Source organism: Macrobrachium nipponense, chromosome 39, assembly GCF_015104395.2.
Source record: "Macrobrachium nipponense isolate FS-2020 chromosome 39, ASM1510439v2, whole genome shotgun sequence".
NCBI lineage: Eukaryota > Metazoa > Arthropoda > Malacostraca > Decapoda > Palaemonidae > Macrobrachium > Macrobrachium nipponense.
The window spans coordinates 12,776,061-12,802,140 of record NC_061099.1 but is presented as its reverse complement, the minus strand read 5'-3'; the positions used below and the strand labels follow the sequence as shown (position 1 = coordinate 12,802,140).

Below are 26,080 nucleotides of genomic sequence, written 5' to 3'. Positions count from 1 at the left end.
ACAATTCACATAAAAAGGGAATTTCTCAATAAATTTAACGCAATGATAAAATATGAAAACAATTTAATGCAATATATAAAAAAAGAAAAAAAGTCATAATTGAGCCAGTGTTCGGTGTGCCGAGTGAGACGGTCTAGTTGAAAAATATTAACAAAATAGTAAATGAAAGAACAAAGCTTTTCACAATAAAATTTAGCATAAATGATTAACAAAATCATTCGTTATTGCAGTGATACACAGCTAACTTGAGGTAGAGGGAGGTTGCATTTATATTTTTTAGGAATAATGAAAGAATGATTTTAAGTTATCGTGAGTCGTGGTATTGTTGAGGAGAGAAGAGACAGAGTAAAACCTATACTATAATATGTACGTAAAAGCAGTACCAATTCACATAAAAAATATTTCACAATAAATTAAACAAAATGATAAAACATGAAAACGAATGCAATACAGTAAGAAAAAAAACAAAAACGCTTGCTCGAGTCAGTGTTCAGTGCGCTGAGAAGAGAGAGAGAGAGAGAGAGAGAGAGAGAGAGAGAGAGAGAGAGAGAGAGAGAGAGAGAAACGGCTCTGCTTCCCATTGACTTATCAGCTAATCTGGGATGATTATTTGCCCATTTCTTTCACTTGCACTCGATCTGCCCAAATCACTTTTATTTTTGTTACGGTAAAATACCAATCTAGAGATAATTGCTTTTTATGATTTTTTTACTACTGTAAAAGTAACTCAGCTCTGTAATAAACAAACTAGTGCCGCTTTCAGCTTCTGCATGCAGGTAGGTCAGGTGATCTACCGCCCCTGCCGCTGGGTGGCAGGAATAGGAACGATTACCGTTCTAGAACCAGATTTTCTCTTCCACCTGTCTCCTGAGGGGAGGTTGGGTGGGCCATCAATCGTATATATCTGCCAGGTAAGTATGTACAAAACTTTATTGTATCTTAACAATATCATTTTTGTACATGGAACTTACCCAGCAGATATATACTTAGCTGATTGACACCCTTGGTGGTGGGAAAGAGACAACTATTTACTGAATAGACAGGTAAAACAACTACTTTTGTAGGTAATAAATAAATAAAACCTTGGTTCCTACTTGATCAGGCGAAGCCTCCATGGCTAATGCCTAGGAATCTGCTTCGCCTCAAGAGCCTCAGCGAGGATGTGACCTATGGCTAAGAGTTCTTGTGGGTCTGTCGATGGGGTCTTATCCATTTACTCGCAGAGCCTCTTACATGACAATATGCCTATGCCTAGTGGCATAATTAAGGAGCACAACACCGATCCCGATCACCTGTCCTAACACGAGGGTTAGTGCTTAAGTTGAAAAGAGTTATCTACAAACTCCTTTCAAACAACCCAAAGAAAAAACACGACGTTAAATAAAATTTAACTCACTAGTTAAGGATCAGTATCTGCTCCCTATCCCAGCAATGTATCCGCAGACACGTATCAACCAAGAGAGAAGGATCCCTCGAAGGTTATCTTGACATCCTTCGGATAATGGAAGTCAACACAGAGTTGCATCTCCCGTATGTGACAGCTAATATGTCCTTATGACATATTGTTAGGGAAAAAAGAACAAGAATTCGGAAAAGCTCGCACTTCATGCGCTTTTAATTCTCAGCTGTTTGAAGGAATCATCAATGCACTTATCAAGTGCTTAGGAGATCACAATGTCTCAAAGAAGGCCAGGGCGTTCTTTGATATAGATCTCTTCTGGGTGAAGCCTGGAGCCTGGCTAGCGCTTGGCAGGCGCCTAGCGCCTCGCGCCTGGCTGGAGCCTAGAGCCTGGCTGGAGCCTCGCGCCTAGATGGCGCCTTGCGCCTGGCTGGTGCCTGATTGGCTCCTCCTTCCTGGCTAGCGCCTCGCGCCTGGCTGGAGCCTTGCGTCTGGCTGGTGCCTTGCGCCTGGAAGGCACCTGGAGCCTGGCAGAAGACTTCATGATTACTGTCATGAGTCTGATGCCTCAAGAGTTTCAGCGAGGTAGGGACCTATGACTGACAAACCCTCTGGTATCATGTCAATGGGGGCTAGCCCGCTTACACGACAGAGCCTTCTCGGATCGTGCCAATGGGGGCTGACCCACTTACATGGCAGAGCCTTACCTGTATCATATCAATGGGGACTAGCCCTCTTACATGACAGAGCTTTAGGTTTCTCTTTACTGGAAGGAGCCTTGCGTCTGGATGGATCCTCAATCCTGACTGGAGCCTAGCCTTGAAGGAGCCTGCACCTGGATGGCGCCTGCTGGCTTCTAGAGCCTGGCTGGCTCCCTAGAGCCTGGCTGGCTCCTAGAGCCTGGCTGGCCCTAGCCTGTGGGGGGGTTGGCTCCTAGAGCCTGGCTGGCTCCTAGAGCCTGGCTGGCTCCTAGAGCCCTGCTGGCTCCTAGAGCCTGGCTGGCTCCTAGGAGCCTGTTGGCTCCTAGAGCCTGGTTGGTACCTAGAGCCTGGTTGATCCTAGAGCCTGGGCTGGCTCCTAGAGCCTGGCTGGCTCCTAGAGCCTGGCTGGCGCCTCGCGCCTGGCTTGGCTCCTCCACACTTGCTGGAGCTTCGAGCTTGGAAGAGTCTCTAGGCTGTCTGACGATGTCCACATCGGACACACTTATATCTGTCCGATTTGTTCGCCTCTGGCGCATTTGCGCCAGGTTGGAGGCCCGCTCCTTCTCAGTATCCGACCATGACAGAGTTCCTTGGAACTGTCCGCCTTTGGCGTTTTTCGCCTGTATTGGCATTTGGCGCTTGGCTGGCGCTACATTGTCCGAGAGTCCTGAACAACCACATAGTTTATCAGGAGACTGGAGAAGGGTGGAAGAAATTCTTCCCCTTTGAGCTTTTGCCCTGCAAGGGGAGGTGATTTTAGTCAGGCTACACCCAGTAGACGACAGGATATCTAACAACACGAGAGAGAAGAGTCTTCCTCCGAGGAGGATCCTTCGTGAACACTTCTTTTGCTAACGAGATCTCTTCTTACATGTTGATGAGGTTCCTCGTTGCAGAATCTTCCCTATCCTTGCCCGAAGGAAGGGAAGGAGTCAGGATCTGGAAGTCGAAGGAGACTCTGAGCTGAAATTGGGCGGAACCCTGATTTCTAGCTCTTATTGTATCCTTCTGAATACCTTCTGGGAAGCATTTTGAGCCCTCATCGCACCCCGAAGACTCTGATCGCAAACGTTTAAACCATCTCTTCTTCTGTAGATGAAAATGTAAGTACCCTGCCTGGGCAACTAAACTTCTCTCTGAAAGCGTTGCGTCAGGAATAGAGGGATTTATTTCTTTTGCCAGACATACTATGCTGGCAAGAACCCATTGCCGAGTCTCCATTGAATCTGATGCGAGATTCCAATGCACAAAAAATTCACTTGTCTTCTTGGTCGTTTAGGGTTAAGAGAAACAAAGAATTCCTTCATAAACTTCCTCAAAGAAGTTAGATGAGGAGCAGTTCCATTTTGTCGGAACACGGAATCTGTGGCCACAAAAAAAAAATCCCATTCGAAGTACATGATATCCTACTCTTGTCGTATTGCGGTATCGTATAAGATCCCGAAGATCTTAATCCTCTGTTATCTCTAATTCCCTTTGTAGAGACAGAGTATGGCCTTTACTGCGTTCTTTGATAGCAGATATATACATAGGTGATTCTTCCCTCTGAAAGTGAAGAAAAAACCTCGCTATGTGGTTCACAGAGGTATCGGAAGATTGGACAGTTTTTCCTCATTCCATCTAGCACGATCTGCAGCAATTCTATGTCTTAGCATGACTATTGTCATTTCCTTGAAAAAACCTCTCATTCATGTCCACTTCTGGTCAGTCTGCACGCGGACAGACTCAGAGTGGAGAGGTTTTATAGGTCTATTTATAATAGATTCTGATAGAATATCCAGATACTCTTGGAAAAGCCTTACGAAACATGCTGTGAGAAGAACGTGACTTCTGTGAATCCAACCTCTCTAAGGCCAAAATGAGGGCATACATCCTCTCTTCCTTTGACGCCCAATTATCTTAATATCTGTTAAGAATTTATAACTAGGGAAAAAATAAGGCTAAAGTTTATTCCCCTTCTTTAAATTTAAAGATGTCTTATATTGCTACCTCTCTTGGTTCGAGGAAAAAGAAGCAGTCTAAAGGAAGCCTGTTCGTCTTCTACCTTACAAAGAGATCTATGAAGAAGACTTTCCGCAGGTTCTCACAACTCTTTTCAATAAATGTTTAGACATATGTTAACAGTTATTATCTTCGATCGAGAAGGTTCTCACGGACATGCAAAATCTTGCATCGAACCTCTTAAGGATCGTTACGTTCCGTGTCTGTTCCCAAATAGGTTCTCTTTGTTAACGCGAACCGGGGCGAAAAAAGAGATTCTCGATGCTCTTTGCGATATGAGAGAGTCGTGGAATTGGCCTAAGTGATTAAATAAATAATTTCATCATTCCTTGTAAGCGACCCTTTTCGATTAAATGGGTAACGAAATCAGGAACGAATCTTGCCGTTACCGAGCCTGCTGTCCGAGAGGCTACTGGACTCTTAGGTTAATAACTCGCTAAAACGAGAAAATATCTTGGATGGTGCTTCTGGCACAATTTGCGCCAGCTGGCGCTTCCTTCTAGTTCTTTTTAGGTTGTTATGTGCCATAACATCTATGCCTTTATGGTACCCGACATCCTTCACATGTTAAAATTCCGTTCTTAGTGGGAAAAAACTTTTATATACGTAGGTATAGTCCATTCAGGGCAAACAAACTTCTGCCACTAAGAGAATGTTTCCCATCCGACTCACCCAACTTCTCCTTGAGCAATATCCGAATTTAAAAAAAAGGTTGTGTGCGTTTCTCGAAAGGATGAGAGAATTATATATATCGCGCTACCGTCCTATTAGAATCCTTTATAATACTGTCACATTGTGGTAAACAGCATTAATCTAGGAAACCTTTGTAAGGATACTAGGAATTCTGTAGTTAACCTCGGTATGTGCATAAGACTTGACCATACCGTAGTCTTAAAGTGAATTCTCTACTACATTCATCTTCTCACTAAGCATGTACTCTAATAAGCCATGCTTTCGTAAGCATGAGAGCATTATACAATATAGAGTTTCGCTGCATTAGAATCCTTTAAAAATGTTACCTACGGTAAACAGCATTGAATGTAATATCTTTCTTATTGAAAGCTTCTTAGCAAAAGGCAGACAATATTTTATTTATGTTTGCTTAACTATCCCCTCAATCCGAGGCTAAAACCACGATTGTAGGGGAGAGACACGGTTATTCATTCCATCCCGCAGGAGAGACATATGTTACCGCCCACTCATGACCCGACACCTACATGATACTGCGTTGGTGCCTAAGCGATAGCAGTCTCGTTAGCCGACTGGCCTTACTCTTCCAGAGTTGCCAGCTACTCCATTTAATAAAGGAATCTTATAACATTATTATCGAACTTCAGGAAGTTCTTATAATGCATATCTAAGCGAAACAAGACTTCGATAAATCTAGAAGCTAAGTAGGTGTTGTCTTAACAATCCCTTTAAGCGTAGTCCTTCCTAGGAAATTCCTGAAGGATACTGGTAATTGAGTTGCTCAGCAAAGAAGTAACTACGGTATGTGCTTATGATTTGCCGTATCGTATTCTCATACAGCAGATACTCTACTACCTTCTTTCCCTCCGAGGCAGATAGAGAAAGGATATTCTGGCGCCTGGATCCTTGCACCTAGCGCCTGGAATGTTCCGCACGCTAGAAAGGAGACTCGCTCCTGGAACGTTCCGCTTGCGTGGAAGGTCCCGTGCGCCTACTAGACCCCTTTTAGAAAGAGCCTCTTGCCCGGAAACGTTCAATGGAAGGATCGTTCTGATTGCCACTCTACTGTAAGGCTCCTTGCTCTAGCCGTCTGTTTTTCTGGCGCAATTTGCGCCAGGCTGGCGCTTCGTCTCTTTGAAGGCGCCTTGCGCCAAGAAAAATTTTCTAGAACGCGGCTCGCGTTTGGTTGTAGGAACGCGGCTCGCGTTTGGTTGTAGGAACGCGGCTCGCGCTAGTCTGTTAGCTGGAACGCGCCTCGCTGCTGGCTATAGGAACGTACCTCACGCTAGCTTGCTGGAACGCGGCTTCATGGCAGCGGCTGGCTCTTGCTCAGTGTTCTCTTAGTTTTCAGAGAACGCGCTAGATCACTCCAAACATACATTCTTCGTCTTTTCGGATGTAAGATGAAGAGACGCACTTTTTTAAGGATGCCTTATCAATGGCTATCCTTGGCAGTCTGGGACGTTCTACAGAACCTGCCGAGGGGACGCCTGACCGGTGGGGTTCTCCCTAACCTTCCTGCGGCTGTCGACTTTCCTCCTCCACTGGGTCTGGGAGTTTGGAAGAGGTCTAGGACTGGAAGCGCTACGGAGCCGATCAGACGCACCCTCCACTGCACTGGGAACACTATATTCACTTCTTACCTTTTTAGAGCTCGCCTTTTGAGCTCCATCCATTTATCTTCAAATTTGCACATATGAATTTGTAGATTCTGTGGAGTAAGAAGGTGATGAGGATGCAACAACTACTAGAATTGTCAATACTCTAACTGCTCGTTAGTACGAGAGCTCTTAAAGCTTCTAAAGGAAGCGTATCTAGTTATATGCTTTCTGACTTCCTAAAGTAGGAAGTTAGATCTTATATTTCCTTCATCAAGTTCTAACACTTATACACGTAATAGTGAAAAAAAAAAAAATATCAATATTTCCCTTATTGCAAAATATAAGTGTCTACCGAAAAATTCGGTAGTTTCACGTAATATATTCTTCGAAATTTCGAAGCCAAATTCATTAAAAGTTAATAAAAGCGTATGCCAAACCAAAGACCCAGTACTTCCCTGCAAAAGACAGCCCAGAAGGTCGATGGCGATGAAAAAACGAAAATCAAGTCAGGAGGTAGCAACAACGTATGTTGACACTACCGCGACAGAGAAAATCTGGTTCTAGAACGGTAATCGTTCCTATTCCTGCCACCCAGCGGCAGGGGCGGTAGATCACCTGACCTACCTGCAGCGTGTGCCGCGAAATTCGAATTTCTGTCGGGGACGACGGAGTCTATAGCTAAGTATATATCTGCTGGGTAAGTTCCATGTACAAAAAGTTATTTTATCTCGTCCTGTTTCATTACTTTACACTCTTAATTTAACTTTTGAACACTAATATTAGAAAAAATGTGAAAAGGGGAACTTTTTGGGTTGGCTGGAATGAATTTTCCTGATTCCCCTAATTTCTTATGGGGATATTTGTTTCATATTTCGAACAAATCATACTTCGAACAGCCTTCTGGAACGGATTAAGTTTGAAGTACGAGGTACTACTGTATATATAATCCACTGAACAATATCATTTATTACTCCTGTGATTAATCAATATTGTATAAGAATCCAAATAATCTTCAATAATCCTTGGCTGAAGTGAAGCACACACAAAAAAAATCATGGATTGTCCCCTGCAGCCAAAAATTAATATAACCATTACAAGAACATTTATTTTTCATCAAGACCAGCGAAGATATTCAGGATTTCCTTTAATTTTATTTTTCATATAAGTATAACTCTCAAAATAAATTAAGTCACATAATCTACTTTCAGATTTAAACCAGCATAATTAAAAAATAAAAGTTAATTTCTATTTACCTTTGGATTTGTTTTCCTATACACAATGCATACATCAGGTGACAACTTGCGAAAGCTAAGAGCTTTGGCCAAAGCATCCCTTAGAGTTCGCCCAGGCTGCACCTGAACTGTTGTTCTTTGTTTGTTTGGTAAATGTGCTCTAACAACAGACCTTAATGGAGACTGTGGAGTTGATCTAGTCACCTCTTCCCAAGCACCATTACTGCCTGAAAATAAATTTCATATATAAATCCAACCATTATTAGGACTCTGGATTGTCAGCATTTTTTGGTGTCCAAACATGAAAATAAATCTTAACCACAGTTACTGTTTTACTAATGAATTATAGTATCTCTATTAGCTTTCTGTCAAAAAATAACAAAATAATATCAGTTCCCACAAACATGCAACATCATATACAACAAAATATTGTAGCTAACTATAAAGCAAAACCTACTGGGCATTTGGGAAGAAACTTGAAAGTTTGCTTCACCATCCTCAGATGAAACAGGTTGGGTAGCCTCAGAAAGATCTTCATGGCAACCATTTGTTTGGGGTGCATTTTCAGAATTTGCCTGCTGTTGATTAAGTCGTTCAAGAATTTCTTGTTCTTTTGCCTCAAACCTGTGCAATTTTCCAGTCAACTCATTATATTCCTGAAAAATAAATATAAAAATTCATATTACTGCTATGACCCCTAACATATATATATAATTTAGCATGGAACATCTACAATACTTTCTGGAGGAAGAAAACCTCTACGTGTAAGGTATAAAGAACTGTAGACCAAGAAAAAGTTAGCACATGTTTCTAAGTTAAGGGCAGCATTTTATCACCACCACCATCAGAAAATGGAAAATGACAGTTTCCTACAATTAATAACAACAGATCCTCAGTCATATAGGCTAAGAGCCTCAGATTACATTCACATTAAATCAATTATTATTTTCTTCAAAACACACAGCCATATCTCATGCAAAACATTTTAGATAAAAAAAATGCTGGTTGAGGACTAACAATCAACAAAAAATTTAATCAACTTGAGGTAGATATCTTTACCCAAACTACAGGTTTTTAATCACTTATTGTTCATTCTATCACTGCAGCTTGAATGTCATCAGTAATGGTTAGATGATTACGTATACCTTTATTCATCTGCTTGATTTTCAAGTTATTACACATACAGTAAATACAATCTAGCCACCTCGGGGGGCAAGCCAGCCTCAACGGGTGCTGGTCCCAAGCCCAGATAAATAAGCAGAACCAATGAAATGAGTCGTGATATTGATGAGAATAGTGCTAGGACAGACTCCATAAACAACGCAGACACATCGCCCTAACTCTGTGACAAGGCGAGGGCTACTGCATCATGAGTGGGTGCAGCTTAAGAAGCAAGCTCTAAATGCGATCAGAATAGGCCAGCTCAATATCGGGTCTATGACAGGAAGAGGAAGAGAGATGGCAGAGTTGATGAGGATAAAGAGTGGATATTTTGTGTGCAGGAAACTCGATGGAAGGGTAATAAAATCAAAGAACTGGGGGATGGCTACAAGCTAATCTATAGTGGAGCAAATGAGCAGGGTAGGAATGGCGTTGGTGTAGTGCTGTAGGGGGAAATGAAGAATGCAGTGACAGAAGTGAGTAGAAAGAATGACAGCATTATGAGTGAAGATATGTTATGGACGAGAAACAATGAACATTATTAGTGCTTATGCTCCAAAAGTGGGCTGTACAGAGGAAGAAAAGAGCAGATTTTGGAACAAAATGAATGAGGTAATGCAAGAACTGGAAGAGCAGGAGAGAATTGTAGTGGGGGCAAACTTTAATGGACATGTCGGAAATGAAAATAATGTAATTGAATGTGTGCATGGAGGACATGGGATCTGGGAGAGAAACCCAGGAGAGAGTATAGTAGACTTTGCATTGTCTTTTGATATGGCAATAGTGAACATGTTCTTCAAAAGGAAGAGGGAGCACTTGATAATATACAGGAGTGGCGGTAGATGCACACAAATAGATTACCTCCTTTACAATAGATCAACACTGGTGGAAGTTAGGAACTGTAAAGTTGTCCCAGGTGACCATGTGGCCCCCCAACATAGGCTCCTTTGTATGGATTTGAAGATGAATAGAGAAAAGAAAAAAACAAATGGGGTAAAGAAAATCAAGTGGTATAAATTGTTAGGGAGGGATAATGATAAGAAGAGGGAGTTTAGAAAAGTGCTGGGAGAGGTTGATCTGGGAATTGAAGATGTGGGAGAATGGTGGAGGTATAATGCATCAGTGATTAGAAGACATGGAAAGGAGATACTAGGGGAAACCTCTGGAATAGTATGGGAGGAAAAGGAGAGCTGGTGGCGGGGGAGGAGGCAGGGGAAGTGGTGAAGGGTAAAAGGGAGGCAAAGAGGAGATTTGAAGAGTCACACCTGGAGGGGGACAGAGAAAGATTAAGAGAAAGAAACAAAGAAGTAAAAAGGGTGGTAGCTCAAGCTAAGGTAAGGGCATATGAAGAGGTTTATAATGAACTGGAAACCAAGGAAGGGTTGAATAAGATGCTCAAACTGTCAAAAGTAAGAAATAAAAGAATGAAGGACATCACCCATATCAAGCAAATGAAAGATAGGAATAGTAATGTCATAAAAAAAGGAAGAAGACATCCTGAAAAGATGGAAAGAGTATTTCGAGCAACTGCTAAAAGAAGAAAATGAAAGACTTGAAAGAGAGGATGGACAAGTAAACATGGGAATGGTAATGGGGATCTTTAGGGATGAAGTGATAAGAGCCTTAAAAAGAATGAGGAATGGGAAGGCAACAAGGCCTGACTTAATGCCAGTCAAAGTTTGGAAAGCCTTAAGAGAGGAAGAGGTAGACATCTTGTGTGATCTGATAGTAAAAATATTTTAACAAGAAAAGATACTAGAAGAATGGCGGGAAAGCATATTGATACCTATATTTAAAGGTAAAGGGGATATCCAGGAATGCAGTAATTATAAAGCTATCAAACTAATGTCTCACACATTGAAGATTTTGGAAAGAATAATAGATGGCAGGCTGAGAGAGGAAGTGAGAATAGGGAAGGAACAGCTAGGATTTATGGAGGGAAACAGCACAATGGATGGAATATTTTGCATAAGGCAGCTGATGGAGAAATTCAGAGGAAAAACAACGAGACCTGCATCTGGTAATCATAGACCTTGAAAAGGACAATAACAGAGTGCCAAGGCAAGAAATATGGAGATGTTTGAGGGAGAAGATGGTGCCAGAAAAGTATGTCAGAATTATTCAGATGTACAGGAATGTGTATACTAGAGTGAGAAGCAGTGTTGGAGAGACAGATGGATTTGAGATATGAGTTTGATTACACCAGGGGCTGGCACTTAGCCCATTCATCTTCAACATCGTGATGGATGTAATGACCAAGGCTGTTAGAGAAGCAGTGCCATGGTGTATATTATATGCAGATGACATTGTGTTGTGTTCAAAGAGGAGGGAGGAGTTGGAGGGGAGGTTGGAGAGGTGAAGAGCAGCACTTGAGGAGAGAAGAATGGGAATAAGCAGATCAAAAACCGAATATATGTGTTCCAGTATTACTGAGGATGGTGGAAATAGTATAAGATTGGGTGGGGAAGAAATAGAGTACAGAAGTTCAAGTACTTGGGGTCCATATTAGAGGACAGTGGAAGCATGGACCAAGAGGCGAGACATCGAATTCAAGCAGGATGGAATAACTGGAGATCTGCATCAGCAGTCCTCTGTGACAAGATGGTTCCTTTGAAATTGAAGGGAAAGTGTCATAGGACGGTGGTCAGACCAGCAATGTTATATGGAACAGAAACAGCAAGTATGAGGAAAACAGAGGAGAAGATGGATGTAGCAGAAATGAGAATGTTGAGATGGATGTCAGGAGTAACAAGGGAAGACAGGATTAGAAATGAGTATATAAGAGGATTGACAAAGGTAGTTGAAATATCAAAGAAAATACAAGAGGCAAGGCTTCGATAGTATGGACACCTGTTACAAAGAGAGAAACATCATGTTAGAAGACATACGATGGAAATGGAAGTGCGGGGTAGAAGGAAGAAGGGAAGACCAAAAAAGAGAGGACTTGATTGTGTAGGGGAAGATATGTTATGGAAAAGTGTAAACGAGAACAATGCACAGAACAGAAATCGACGGAGATGACTCATTCACAATGGCGACCCCATATATATATAAAATGAGTTAAAACTGGGAAGAAGAGACACATGCAGTACATACAAACACAGATTACTCTTCCTTTCTCTCCAACATCCTTAAATAAGATTTTTTCCATTTCCCTATGATTCTAAAAACCATTAGGGCACACACCTAAGGCAAAATATAAAAATACGTTCATCAGTTTCTTACCTAAACAACTATAAAATCTGGTCATTTTCCATTTTTGTCTCAATACCTGAAATGGGCTTACATTCAACATCAAGTTCACATAAAGTCCTGCACACCCACACATACTAAATAAAAAGAAAAAAGAAAAGACCCCACCGGGAAAATCATGCAAGAGCTTATGAAAACACCTGTATCGGAACATGTCCGAAAGTAAAGTGGAATTTTTATATTAGGCAGGTAGGGGAGACCCGCCTGCCGAACAGTAGTTACTGCCTAATCACCCTGTTCAAGAGTTTTAACGACTGTGTTCCAGCTTTGCTGTAGGCAATTCCTAATGTAAATGACCAAGGGTTTGTATACTGTGTAGGAACAAACATTTATACAAACAAGGTCAACAAGGTTCATCTATACAATTGTTTATGATTACTTTTAAAAGGCTCTCGGTTTCTCATTGAATGAATTTTAATTTTATCTGACAGTTCCACTTATTGATGTGACTTTTGAGGAATTTAGGCTAGCATACATTGCCTGAAATCTGCGCTGCTCAAAGATTTATTTATTAATTTGTATTAGAATGCCTTTTATTATTTTTATTCATTACTATTTCCTTAATTTTTATTTCACTTATCAAATAACAACTCGGTAAAGAATTTCCTTTAATTCTAATTCTCTAAAACTTTTTGTATTACTATACTTAGTGTACTTTCTTTGCAGTATTGTTACACAATTCCAGCATGGTAGACTAGGAGTTTCGGACAAATTTTCATTCAGCAAAATATAATGTGTGGTCTTACCGTTAGGTACAGAGAAGGAGGATGCTGAAATCCGGCAAACCTGGAGTTAAGGTCATCTATGTACTCCTTGGTAAGATGGATAATGTTCTGTATATTCTGTAACTGTAAAATAAAACAAGCTTGTTAGGACATTAAATTTAACCATGCAAGAGAAGTCATCAAAATCATTGGCATTTATAAACAGAACAAGTGTACAGAAAAAGTCAATAGTATATTGTTCATAAACCTATTACTTGATCTGCAGTATGTATACAGGCAGTCCACGGTAATCAGTGGGGCTTCGGGTTGATGATAACTGAGAATTGCAGATAATTGAAAAATGATATTGTAATGATACAATTAAGTTTGTTCATACTTACCTGGCAGATATATAGCTGTATTTTTCCGAATCCGACAGAAATTTAAACACTTACGACACACGCAGTGGGAGTCAGGTGGTTAGTACCCATTCCCGCCGCTGGGAGGCGGGTATCAGGAACCATTCCCATTTTCTATTCATAATTTTAATTCCACTGTCTCCTGAGGGGAGGTGGGCGGGTACTTGATTATATATATCTGCCAGGTAAGTATGAACAAACTTAATTGTATCATTGCAATATCATTTTGTTCATGAAACTTACCTGTCAGATATATATATAGCTGAATCCCACCTTTGGTGGTGGGAGTAGACAGAATAGAAGATTTTAGGAAACATATATATGCAGATAATTGATATATTGGTTCCTTACCTGTTAGCATAGCTGGCTTCGTGGTTACTGCCGCGTAAGTCTGCTTGTGCTACTAGAGTTGCCAGCGAGGTAGAGACCTATAAAGCTGGTGCACTCCAGATGATCTGTCAACAGGGGCGAGACCACGACGTGACTAGACCATTGACCATACAATGAGGGCAACGAAGTAAAACAAAACCACCTGGCATAGCCTACCAAAGGTATCTCACTTAGACTAAGCTAATGGAAGGGAGATCCGCCGCAGGCGGTCAACCCCACAACCATAACACAAGTTAAAAACTTCCCTAACCATTAAAGGATAGGATGGGTGCTACCTCCTGCCCCCAAAACAGTGTCTGCAGCGACGTATGGTCCGAGCGAGTAGCAATTTTCGTATGTTGCTTTCACCTCCCGCAGGTAGTGTGAAGCAAACACCGAATTGCTTCGCCAATAAGTGGCGCCCAAAATGTCTTTGATTGCCATATTCTTGTGAAAAACCACCGAAGTAGCAATAGCCCTCAACTCATGGGCTTTCACTTTTAGAAGCTTCATATCACTTTCACTACACTTTTCATGAGCTTCCTTAACCGTACTTCTTAAGAAGAACGCCAGTGCGTTCTTCGACATCGGAAGATCTGGTTTTTTCACCGAGCAACACAAGTTCTCAGAAGAGCCTCTGCATGCTCTGGTTCTCTGCAAATATAAATTGAGAGCCCTGACAGGACACAAGACTCTTTCAGGTTCAGGTTCCCATTAGCTCCGACAACCCTTTGATCTCAAACGTCCTCGGCCAAGGGTTGGAAGGGTTCTCGTTCTTTGCTAAGAACGTAGGACTTAGGGAACAAACCGCACTATGATCTTTGAACCCAATATGCTTGCTTATGACCTGGATTTTGCTAACCCTCTTCGCCGTCGCCAGAGCGGTTAGGAAAATGGTCTTCTTTGTCAGATTCCTAAGCGAAGCTGAATGGAGCGGTTCAAATTGACTCGTCATGAGGAACTTAAGTACAATGTCTAAATTCCACGATGGTACTTTTGGTTGGAGAACTTTCGCAGTCTCAAAGGATCTAATGAGGTCATGAATGTCTCTGTCATTCGCTAAGTCGAGTCCTCTATGCCTGAAGACTACAGAAAGCTCGCTTCTGTAGCCTTTAATCGTAGGAACAGCTAGTTTCACTTCTTTCCTGAGGTGAAGAAGGAAATCTGCTATCTGGTTCACAGAGGTTGAGGTGGAGGAAATGCCCTTCTTTCTGCACCAACTTCTAAGACAGCCCACTTCGATTGGTATACTGCGATTGAGGAGGGCCTCCTTGCGGTGGCAATCGCCCTAGCCACAGGTCTTGAAAACCCCTCGCTCTGGCCAACTTCTTGATAGTCTGAACCGGCAGTCAGACTCAGAAGCGGGGAGGTTTTTGTGGTACCTCTCAAAGTGGGGCTGTCTGAGTAGATCTTTCCTTAGGGGCAGAGTCCTTGGAAAGTCTACCAGGAAGGACATCACCTCCGTGAACCAGTCAGCGCCGCTGGCTAGAAGGGGGCGATGAGGGTCACCTCGCTCCCTCTGATGCCGCGAACTTCCTCATTACTTCCCCGAGGATCTTGAATGGGGGAAATGCATAAATGTCTAGTCCCAACCAATTCCACAGTAGAGCGTCTACTGTCACTGCTCCCAGGTCCAGAACTGGGGAGCAATAAAGCGGAAGTCTCTTCGTTCGGGAAGTTGCGAAAACGTCCACATGAGGACGTCCCCACAGCTTCCATAACGACTGGCATACCTCCTGATGAAGGGTCCATTCCGTCGGCAGGAGCTGTCCTTGCCAACTGAGAAGGTCTGCTCGCACGTTCTCCACACCTGACATGAATCTTGTCAGGATCGTGACGTCTTGCGACTTCGCCCATATCAGGACATCCTTCGCGATGGCGAACAGAGAAGGAGAGTGAGTTCCCCCTTGTTTCCTGAGGTATGCCAGGGCTGAGGTGTTGTCTGAGTTTATCTGAACCACTTTGTTGGAGACTTCCTCTTGAAAGAACCTTAGTGCAAGGTAAATCGCTGAAAGTTCTTTGAGATTTATGTGCCAGGACACCTGTTCCCCTCTCCAGGTGTCTGACACTTCTCTCCCTCCTAGTGTTGCTCCCCAACCCGTGGAAGACGCGTCGGAGAACAACACTAGGTCGGGGTTCCAAAGCTTGAGCAAAAGTCCTTCCGCAAGCTTCTTTGGATCCGACCACCATTTTAGGTGCCCTTTCACTTCTTCCGTCAAAAACAGGACCTCTTCTAGATCTTGTTTGCGAGTCCAATTGCTGGAGAGGAAGAACTGAAGTGGTCGAAGGTGCAACCTTCCCAGAGAAACAAACTTCTCCAGTGAGGAAATGGTCCCCAGCAGACTCATCCATTCCCTCACCGAGCATGTTTCTTTCCCCAGAAAGGCTGACACTTTGTCTAGACATAGAAGTTGTCGCCCTTGGGACGGAAAAGCCCGAAAAGCCACTGAGTCCATCTGAATCCCCAGATAGACTAAGGATTGAGAAGGAGTCAGATGCGACTTTTCGAGATTCACCAGAAGTCCCAGGGACCTCGCTAACGACAAAGTCGTGTGAAGGTCCTCCAGACACCGGTCTTGCAATGAGGCTCGAATAGGCCAGTCATCTAGGTAGAGAGAGATCCTTATCTTCGCAAGATGGAGCCACCTCGCAACGTTCTTCATAAGAACGGTGAACACCATCGGCACCGTGCTGCTGAGACCGAAGCAGAGTGCCCTGAACATGAATACCTTCCCTTTCAGGACAAACCGCAGGTATTTCCTTGATCGGGGATGGATGGGGACGTGAAAGTAAACGTCTGAAGGTCTAATGAGACCATCCAATCCCCCGGTCTTAAGGCTGCTAGCACAGATTGAGGTGTCTCCATCGTGAACTTCTGCTTGGTAACGAAGCGGTTTAGGCTGCTGACATCCAGAACAGGGCGCCACCCCCCTGACTGCTTCGGCACTAGGAACAGACGGTTGTAAAAACCTGGAGAACTCTGGTCGAAGACCTGCTCCACCGCCTGCTTCTCGATCATTTGATCTAGTAGATCGTGAAGCACTTTCCGTTTTTCTCCTGATACGAAGGAGACAAATCCTTTGGTGTCGAAGACAGCGGGGTAACTTCAGGAAAGGAATTCTGTACCCCTTTTTGACAAAGTCCAGAGACCAAGCGTCGGCACCTCTCTCTTCCCAGGCTCTCGCGAAATGTAGAAGTCTGGCTCCTACCGGTGGCTGAAGGACTTCCCTCTCACTTCTTGCTCTTAGAAGGAGAGGGGGTCTTGCCTCTGAAAGAGCCTCTTCCTCGTGGGGCTGACTTCGAGGAAGAAGCAGATCGAAAGGGCTTCGATTTCTTCACAGCAGAGGACCCAGAAGACGAAGTAGCTGTAGGTTTCCTTGAAGACTGCGCCAGAAGGTCTTGAGTTGCTTTCTCCTGGAGACTAGCAGCTATGTCCTTTACCATAGACTGGGGGAAGAGATGGTCTGAGAAAGGAGCGAAAAGTAGATCCGCTTTTTGCGCTGGCGAGACCGATTTAGCGGGTTAAAAACATTGCAAAAGTAGGAGTGCTCTCTTCTGAAGCGAGTCCTCCCGTGCTGAAATGAGCAGCCAACTCCTCAGAACCATCTCTGACGGCCTTGTCCATGCAAGACAATGCACTGGACAGCTCCCCCAGACTAATGGAATCAGAACTCCTGGACCTGGCATCCAAAACTCCTAGGCACCAGTCAAGAAAATTAAAGAAACCATCTAGTGTCCTGAAGAGGCCTTTAAGGTGAAAATCTAGCTCACTAGCGTCCAAGAAACTTTCGAAGAAGACAGAAAAGATCTTCTGGGGGCATCCACAATACTTCCAAAGTCTCCTTGAGCCGAGGCTGGAAGCTTAACTCCGACGTTTTCTCCCGTCTCGTACCACATACCAGCCTTGCCACAAAGTCTTGAAGGTGGTAAACCGAAAGAAGTCTTGCCTGAAGCTTTCCTCTTTTCCATCCAATCATGGACCTTGCGAAAAGCTTGCTTCGTAGAAAGCGACTTCTTCATTTTCACAAAGCCCGAGATCTTAGTAGCTTTGGATGACGAAAACTGAGAGGGAGGAGTACGCGGAGCTTCAGGCTGAAAAGTGTCTGCAAAGACTGATTGTAGCAGACGAGTTAAGACCTTGTAGTCCGTCGAGACGGGAGCCAACTGCTGTTCTTCGTCCACTTCGACGAAAGCGTCACTAACTTCCTCTTCAGACACTGGAGAAGTCGGAGGAAGTAAGGAAGAGTCACGAGCTTTCTCAAAAGAGAAAGAGCGGCGAACAGGAAGAGTTCCCGCTTCCACCTGCACTTGCGGCGGTGGAAAACTGACATCCGTAGGTGCGTGCTTGGCGTCCGATACCAGTCTTCTGGCGCCGGCTGAAGCGCGCTCGACAGCTACAGGTTCACACCTGGCGTCCACTGGCGCGCGCTTAACTCGCACCGAAGCTCGCTCGGCGTCCAAGGAAGCGAGCTTGACTTTCACAGAAGCGCGCTCGGCGTCTAAAGAAACGCGCTTCTTATCTACAGGTTTCATAGTAGCGGATACAACCGCTTCTCGAGAGCGAGAAACAAATTTCTCACCTCCTCTAGAGAGCCGCTGGGGAGCAGAATGAACTCTAGAGGGAGACTCAAAAGGAGAGAGAGACGAGCGAGGAGAGGGAGAGGGAGAACGCCTCGACCTCTTCACAGGAAGATTGTCATCCTTCCTACGGCGACATGGGAAAGTCTCTCTAGAAGAAATTACATCTTGAAGTTGCTGCTGCAGCGACTGGAGAATCTGCTTGTAGGTGAAGCCTCCTTTTCTGGGGAGGGCTGATCCTGTGAGCAGGAGAGTGGCGAGGGGACGCCTTCTTCCTACTCCCAGGAACCGCCACTTCACGCACCTTAGAGCGACTGCGGCGCTCGAAAGAGTCATCTAGGAAAGACTCCGCCTCTGAAGAATCCTTACGCTTCTTCTGCGGAGGAAAAGCAGCAAACGCACTATCAGGCGAAGAGCAAAGTTCTGGAGGACAACTTGGACGTGAACAGCGTCCCAAAAACACGAAGCCGTCCTTTTTCAAGCGGATCGTTGATGCAGGCATGAGAGCTCCACCCTTGCGCGGGGAGGAAGCTTCAGAAGAGGAAAAGCACTCCTTGAGGAGACGTGCACGCGCACGCTCCTTGGCAGTCTGGGTAGGTTCGTCAGAAGCTGCCGAAGGCACGTCAGATCGGTGGGGGTTCCTCGTAACCCTCCTTCGACTTTCGACATGCTCTCTCCCCGTAACCTGGGAGTCAAGCAGAGGTCTAGGTCTAGAGCGGAATGAGGCCGAATCTGACGCACCCTCTACTACACAAGGGGCACTGTTCACTGCACTTTATAACTTCACTTTTGCTCTCCAGAGCCAACGCTTTTGATTCTAAGTTACGAATCGATTCAAGAATTAAAGATAAAGTATTACCTTCTACAGACACTGCTTCAGGGCCCGGAGGCAACACTAAAGGGGTAGGAGCATAAACTACAGAAGGAGGGTTAGCAGGAGAATCATTAAAATCTTGCCTACCCGAAACACTCCTGGAGGAAGACCTCCTTAACCTATCTCGCTCAAGTTTCTTAAGATAGGTTTCATATGCCTTCCACTCAGAATCTGTTAAGCTTTCACACTCCTTACAACGACTTTCAAACGTACATTCATTCCCCCTCAAAACCTTACAAACAGAATGTGGGTCTACTGAAGCTTTCAGTAGCCTACCTCTACATTCACTTAGAACAAAATCTAGCGCTAGCTGAACTAGACCCTGACATCTTGATCAAAGAAAAATCAATACCAAAATCAAATCAATCCACAGTCAACGTGTGCTAGCCACCGATCCAATTCAGATAACCAAAAAAAAAAAAACCAAAAGGGATATCTCAACGTAGCCAATAAGTTTCCAAAATCTGGACGGAGGTGCTGCAAACGTTGTTTACAGCACCGGCGACAGAAAAATTATGAATAGAAAATGGGAATGGTTCCTGATACCCGCCTCCCAGCGGCGGGAATGGGTACTAACCACCTGACTCCCACTGCGTGTGTCGTAAGTGTTTAAATTTCTGTCGGATTCGGAAAAATACAGCTATATGTATGTCTGACAGGTAAGTTTCATGAACAAATCAGCAATTTTTTGGGGCTTATCAGTGCTGATAACTGGATTTTGGGGCCTCTGGTAGGTATGTATTGGGGCAAATACATACTCTATTATCAGTACCGATAACCAGAAATTGGCACATTTTGGCGGCGAAAATCACCGATCTTAGGTACTAGACACGCACCATAAAACCGGATTGCCAACCATGGATTTGCCTGTAGTGCATTTTGTCATCAAGATCAATAATTGCAAATGAAAAGAGTATATGTCAAAATAATTATAAGCTAAAACTACACGATATTAGATAACAGCAGTTATGCATGTGTTCTGGAAAAAAAAAAAAAAAACACATACTACCTTTACCAATGTATACAAAATCCTTCTCTCCATCTACTTCAACTGATTTTCATAAAATCCTTCTTTCCATCTATTTCAAATAATTATTAAGTTCAATAAACTCACATTCACAGTTAAAGCAGCAAACCAAGTATACACACGGCACAACTCACGAATATACTTACAATAAAAGGATATAAAACCCACCACAAAAAACTAAGTACTACTAGTCTCACTACAATCCCCTGGTAGTCAAGCTGGTCTGCCCAATTCCTCCAACATGGAATGCATCTGGCTAACGGCACAACATGCTGAAAGCCTTCCACTTGTGCATGAGCTTCATAAACATGAATGGTATTGCACCATGCACATATTGAACAAGAGGGTAGGAGTGACTCAACCGCATGAGCTTTAGAAAAAGCATGAGTCTTGTACAATTATTTTGTATGCCTGCAGAAATCGATCATTTCCACTAACACCCATTGAATACTCAGCCGTGAATAACGTGGATGGAATGGAGTTCAGACCTAGTTATCTGCCCCAAAGCATGCCCTATAAGAGAGTCCCTGGGTTACGGCTGTCTCAACCTATGGCGAATTCACACTTAGTACAGCGCTTTTTCAAATATACAGTGGACACCCATATTCGCGTTCTCCAGATTCGCGGACTCACACATTCGCGGATTTCTCTTGGGAACGTTTCCCCGCATTATTCGTGGGAAATTCGCGCATTAACGGTATATCTCTATGATAAATATCCACAAATTCCTGGTTTTTTTATGAATTTCATCATAAAAATGATATTGTTAAGATACAATAAAGTTTTGTACATACTTACCTGGCAGATATATACTTAGCTATAGACTCCGTCGTCCCCGACAGAAATTCGAATTTCGCGGCACACGCTGCAGGTAGGTCAGGTGATCTACCGCCCCTGCCGCTGGGTGGCAGGAATAGGAACGATTACCGTTCTAGAACCAGATTTTCTCTTCCACCTGTCTCCTGAGGGGAGGTTGGGTGGGCCATCAATCGTATATATCTGCCAGGTAAGTATGTACAAAACTTTATTGTATCTTAACAATATCATTTTTGTACATGGAACTTACCCAGCAGATATATACTTAGCTGATTGACACCCTTGGTGGTGGGAAAGAGACAACTATTTACTGAATAGACAGGTAAACAACATACGTTGTAGGTAATAAATAAATAAAATGATATTGTTATGTTACAATAAAGTTTCATACATACTTACCTGGCAGATATATACATAGCTAAGACTCCGTCGTCCCCGACAGAAATTCAAATTTCGCGCCACTCGCTACAGGTAGGTCAGGTGATCTACCGGCCTGCCCTGGGCGGCAGGACTATGGAACCATCCCCGTTTCTATCATATTTTCTCTCTTCCACCTGTCTCCTGCGGGGAGGCTGGGTGGACCTTTAATTGTATATAATCTGCAGGTAAGTATGTATGAAACTTTTTATTGTAACATAACAATATCATTTTCATACAATCAACTTACCTGTCAGATATATACATAGCTGATTGGCACCCTTCGGTGGAGGGTAAGAGACAGCTACTATATGGAATGGACAGGTAAACAACATATGTTGTAGGTATAAATAAAACCTTGGTTCCTACCTGATAGGTGGTAGACTTCGTGGGTGTTTGCCCAGTAGTCTGCATCACCTCAAGAAACTTTAGCGAGATATGTGATCTATGGCCAAGAGTTCTTGTGGGTCTGCCGATGGGGTCTTACCCACTTACTCAGCAGAGCCTAAAAGGACTTTGTCAATGGGTGCTGATCCACTTATATGACAATACACCTTATGAAGGAGCACACAACCAATCCCGACCACCTGATCCTAACCATATGTTAGAACTAAGGATTGTTACGAGTTATCCCCGAACTCGTCACAACAACCGTAACTCAAAAACCACTACGCACACATACATAATTTTTTCAAAAAAAAAAATTTTACTCAACTAATTGGATATTACGAGAATTCTCTTATGAACAACATAGACGGCCGCCCGTGCGAGCCTGAATCCTCCATTGTTCGAAGAGATTCTCGACCATATCCAAACAGAAGAACAGTATATACATTTAAGGATTGGTGTCGGCTCCCGTACCCAGAATCGTATCTGCCGATACGATAGGAACCTAGAGAAAAGCCACTTCTCATACGTCACACGCACGTCTTTCAAGTAATGAGATGCAAATACTGAGTTGCATCTCCAATATGTCGTATCTATAATGTTTTTAAGCGACATATTCTATAAAACGAGAGAGACGTCGCAACCGCTCTTACTTCATGAGCTTTTACTCTCAGTATTGTAATTGTTCGTCAGGACAGACCTTATGAGCGTCCGTAATGACGTTTCTTACAAAGAACGCTAGAGCATTCTTGGCGACATCAGTCTTGTGGGGTCTTTTACCGCGCACCAAAGACCTTGTCTAGAGCCTCCCAACTGACGCTTCCTCTGAAGATAGAACTTCAGAGCTCTAACAGGGCATAGAGACCTCTCCTGCTTCTCTGCCTACGAGACTCGACATTCCCTTTGACTTCGAATGACCTAGGCCAGGGATTCGTGGGATTCTCGTTTTTCGCTAAAAACAGGGTCTTAAACGAGCAAATACCCGAGTCTCCCTTGAATCCTACTTTATCCTGCAGAGCTTGTAACCTCACTAATTCTTTTTGCCGTCGCTAAAGATAAAAGAAATAGGCATTTTTCTAGTTATGTCTCTAAATGATGCCAGATGCGGAGGCTCGAATCTATCCGAAGACAGATATTGAGGACTACGTCCAAGTTCCAGTTCGGAGGTACTGGTTCCTTAGTAAGCTTTTATGGAAAGTCCCCTCCCAAAATAAAAGATCTTATGAGATCGTGGAAGATCTTTGTTATTTGCCAGATCTAATCCTCTGTTACTGAATACAGCCGAGAGCATACTTCTGTATCCCTTTATTGTGGATACGGCTAGATGAGATTTTACTCTCAGGAATAGCAAGAAATCAGCAATTTCCGCTATAGAGGTAGAGGAGGAGGACAACTTCTGGCTCTACACCACCTTCTAAAGACCTCCCACTTCGACTGGTTATACTTTCGTAGTGGAGGTTCTGCGAGCTCTCGCGATCGCGCTTGCCACTTCGCGAGAAAAAGCCTCTCGCTCTGACAAGTCTTTCGATAGTCGAAAGGCAGTCAGAGCGAGAGGGGGACGGGAGGTTTTGATGGTACCTCTTGAAGTGTGGTTGTTTGAGAAGATCCGTCCTTCCTGGTAGGGATCTTGGAAAGTCTACGATCCACTCTACCACCTCCGTGAACCATTCCTGGGCCGGCCAAAAGGGGGCTATTAATGTCATCCTCGTCTCTTTTGACGCCACAAACTTTTTCATTACTAACCCCAGGATTTTGAATGGGGGAAAAGCGTAAACGTCCACTCGAGACCAGTTTAGCAGGAAGGCGTCTACCATAATCGCTCTTGGGTCTTCCACGACCGAGCAAAAACACTGGGAGCCTTTTTGAAATGTATGTTGCGAAGAGATCCACATGAGGAGTTCCCCACAGAGACCAGAGATCGAGACACACTTCCTCGTGCAGAGTCCATTCTGATGAGGACCTGGTTCCTCCTGCTGAGCCTGTCGCCCTCACATTCCTTACTCCCTGTACGAACCTTGTCAGCAGGGAGATGTTCCTGTGAGACGTCCAAAGTAATAGGTTCTCTCGTGAGTTCGTAAAGGAACGAGGAGTGTGTCCCTCCCTGTTTCCGAATGTAGGCAAGTGCGGTGTGGTGTCCACGTTTACTTGCACTACCTTGTCTCTCACCAGAGGTTCTAGGCTCTTCAAGGCCAGGTGTACGGCGAAGAGCTCTTTGCAGTTTATGTGCCAGGACACCTGTGCTGGTTCCCAGGTGCCTGACACTTCCTCTGAGCCTAATGTCGCTCCCCAACCCGTCTCCGACGCGTCGGAGCAACAACACTAGGTCTGGGTTCTGTGTTCTTAGAGAGATCCCTTTGTTCTCTTCCAGAGGTAGCAACCAACACTGTAGGTGGTGCCTTATCTCCACTGGAATGGGAAAAACGTCCGACAGTTGTCCGGTTTTCCAGCTCCAAGACTTCTTGAGGAAGAATTGAAGTGGACGGATATGAAGTCTTCCTAGAGGGAAGAATTGTTCCAGCGAGGAAAGCGTCCCCAGAAGGCTCAAACCATTCCCTCGCTGACGTTTGTTGCTTCTCTAAGAAGAGAGAGATTATCCTCAAACCTTTTGCGGTTCTCTCTTGCGAAGGAAAAACCAAAAACTCGAAAACCCCGAGAATCCATCGAATCCCCAGATAGACTAGGTCTTGTCTGGGGGTCAGCTGAGACTTCTCGAGGTTCACAAGCAATCCCAACGCCTTGGTCAAATCCAGAGTTAACTTTAGGTCCTCCAAGCACTGTCTCTCCGATCTGGCCCTGATGAGCCAGTCATCTATACATATAGACATTCACTCCTTTGAGATGAAAGAAATCTCGCCACATTCCTCATCAGGCTTGTGAAGACCTGAGGAGCTGTGGACAGGCCGAAAACACAAGGCTCTGAACTGAAAGATCCTTCCCCCCGTCATGAACGGAGGTACTCTTCTTCGACGAAGGGTGGATCGGGACGTGAAAGTAGGCGTCCTGGAGATCTAGAGACACCATCCAATCTCCTTGTCGTAATGACGCTAGGACTGAAGCAGAAGTCTCCATGGAGAACTTCTCCTTCTGACAAATTTGTTCAGAGAGCTGACGGTCTAGTACTGGTCTCCAGCCTCCCGAGGCTTTCGCCACTAGAAAAAGGCGATTGTAAAACCCCGGGGAGTTTTGATCCAGTACTAGTTCTATTGCACTCTTGTCCCACATTTGTTCCACCATCGATCGAGAGTATCCCTCAGCACAGGGTCCTTGTACTTGGCTGATAGTTCCCATTTGGTATTGACGTTAGGGGCGGAGTATTCAGGAAAAGGGATACGATATCCCCTTCCTTATGATATTCCAGTGAAGACGCGTCTGCGTCTATCAGTGTCCAGGCCTCCACGAATCCCAGGAGCCTGCAACCTACTGGTGCTTGGAGGAGAAATGTTTCATTTTTCCCTTTTTAAAGGGACGAAAGGCGGACCTACCTCTCTTCTCTGGAGCCTTCCTTCTTGCGGGAGGTCTGGAGATCGGACCACCTCGAAAGGCTGCATAGAAGTGCTAGGTTCTTTCTTGTCAGAAACTAAAGCAGGTTTCTTCTTCCTAGCCGACTGCGTCAGAAGATCCTGCGTCGCCTTCTCAGTTAAAGAGTGAGCCACGTCCCTTCACTAACTGAGAAGGAACAAATAGTCAGACAGAGGTGCATACAGTAGAGCTGCCCTCTGAGCATGCGAGACTGCCTTTGTTAAGAAGGCGCCATACACCGTCCTTTTCTTTTAAAAGACCTACTCCAAATATGAAGAGACTTCAAAGATCATCCTGTACCGCTTTGTCGATGCAAGACAAATGCATAACGGCTTCAGGTTCGATTCCCTCTGAATCATGAGCTTTCTTGGACATCACCCCAAGGACCAATCCAAGAAGTTGAAGACTTCCAATACATGGAAGAGTCCCTTGAGGAGATGATCCAGTTCTGAAATACTCCATGTAATTCGAGCAGAATTGAAGACTTGGACGTCCTTGAAGCGTCAACTAACTTCGAAAAATCTGCCTCTGTTGTAAAGGAGAGCGATACCCATATTCTCCCCCGTCTTGTACCATATGCCTCTTTTCCCAGCTAACCTTGCTGGAGGCATGCAAAATACTGTCCTGACTAAGTCTTTCTTCGACTTCATCCAGGAGTCTAAGGCGTGTAAAGCCGCTTCATCGAGATGGTGGGCTTCATCTTCAGAAAAGACGAGGGCTTCTTCGCCTTCGCACTAGAAAAGAGCGAGCGTGGAGAAGGAGGAGCAGCCGGAGTCAACTCGTCTCCGTATTCCTCAAGAAGCAGGGTAGTCAACACCTTATAGTTGGACAAGCCCTCTCTTCCATGATCGTCATCATCCGAGGTTTTCCTCCAACTCGGGATATATCTGAGTTTCCGTTCTCCTTTCTGAACTTTCCTCTTCTGGAGGAGAC

At 44.2% G+C, this 26,080-nt stretch overlaps 2 protein-coding genes across 2 annotated transcripts in view; both read right to left on the bottom strand.

The window, feature by feature from the left end:
* The window catches only part of LOC135209911 (raf homolog serine/threonine-protein kinase Raf-like), a 54,388-nt gene extending 38,669 nt beyond the window's left edge, over positions 1-15,719 (bottom strand). Inside the window, exons 1-4 of the mRNA XM_064242651.1 lie at positions 15,263-15,719; positions 12,784-12,902; positions 8,082-8,280; positions 7,646-7,851 (exon numbers count right to left, since the gene is read on the bottom strand). Of these exons, the coding sequence (XP_064098721.1) occupies positions 7,646-7,851; positions 8,082-8,280; positions 12,784-12,902; positions 15,263-15,719 (981 nt within the window). The remainder of the gene's footprint in view (positions 1-7,645; positions 7,852-8,081; positions 8,281-12,783; positions 12,903-15,262) is intronic.
* LOC135210138 (dynein intermediate chain 3, ciliary-like) overlaps positions 1-26,080 on the bottom strand; it is a 131,695-nt gene that overhangs the window by 93,507 nt on the left and 12,108 nt on the right. The window lies entirely within an intron of this gene.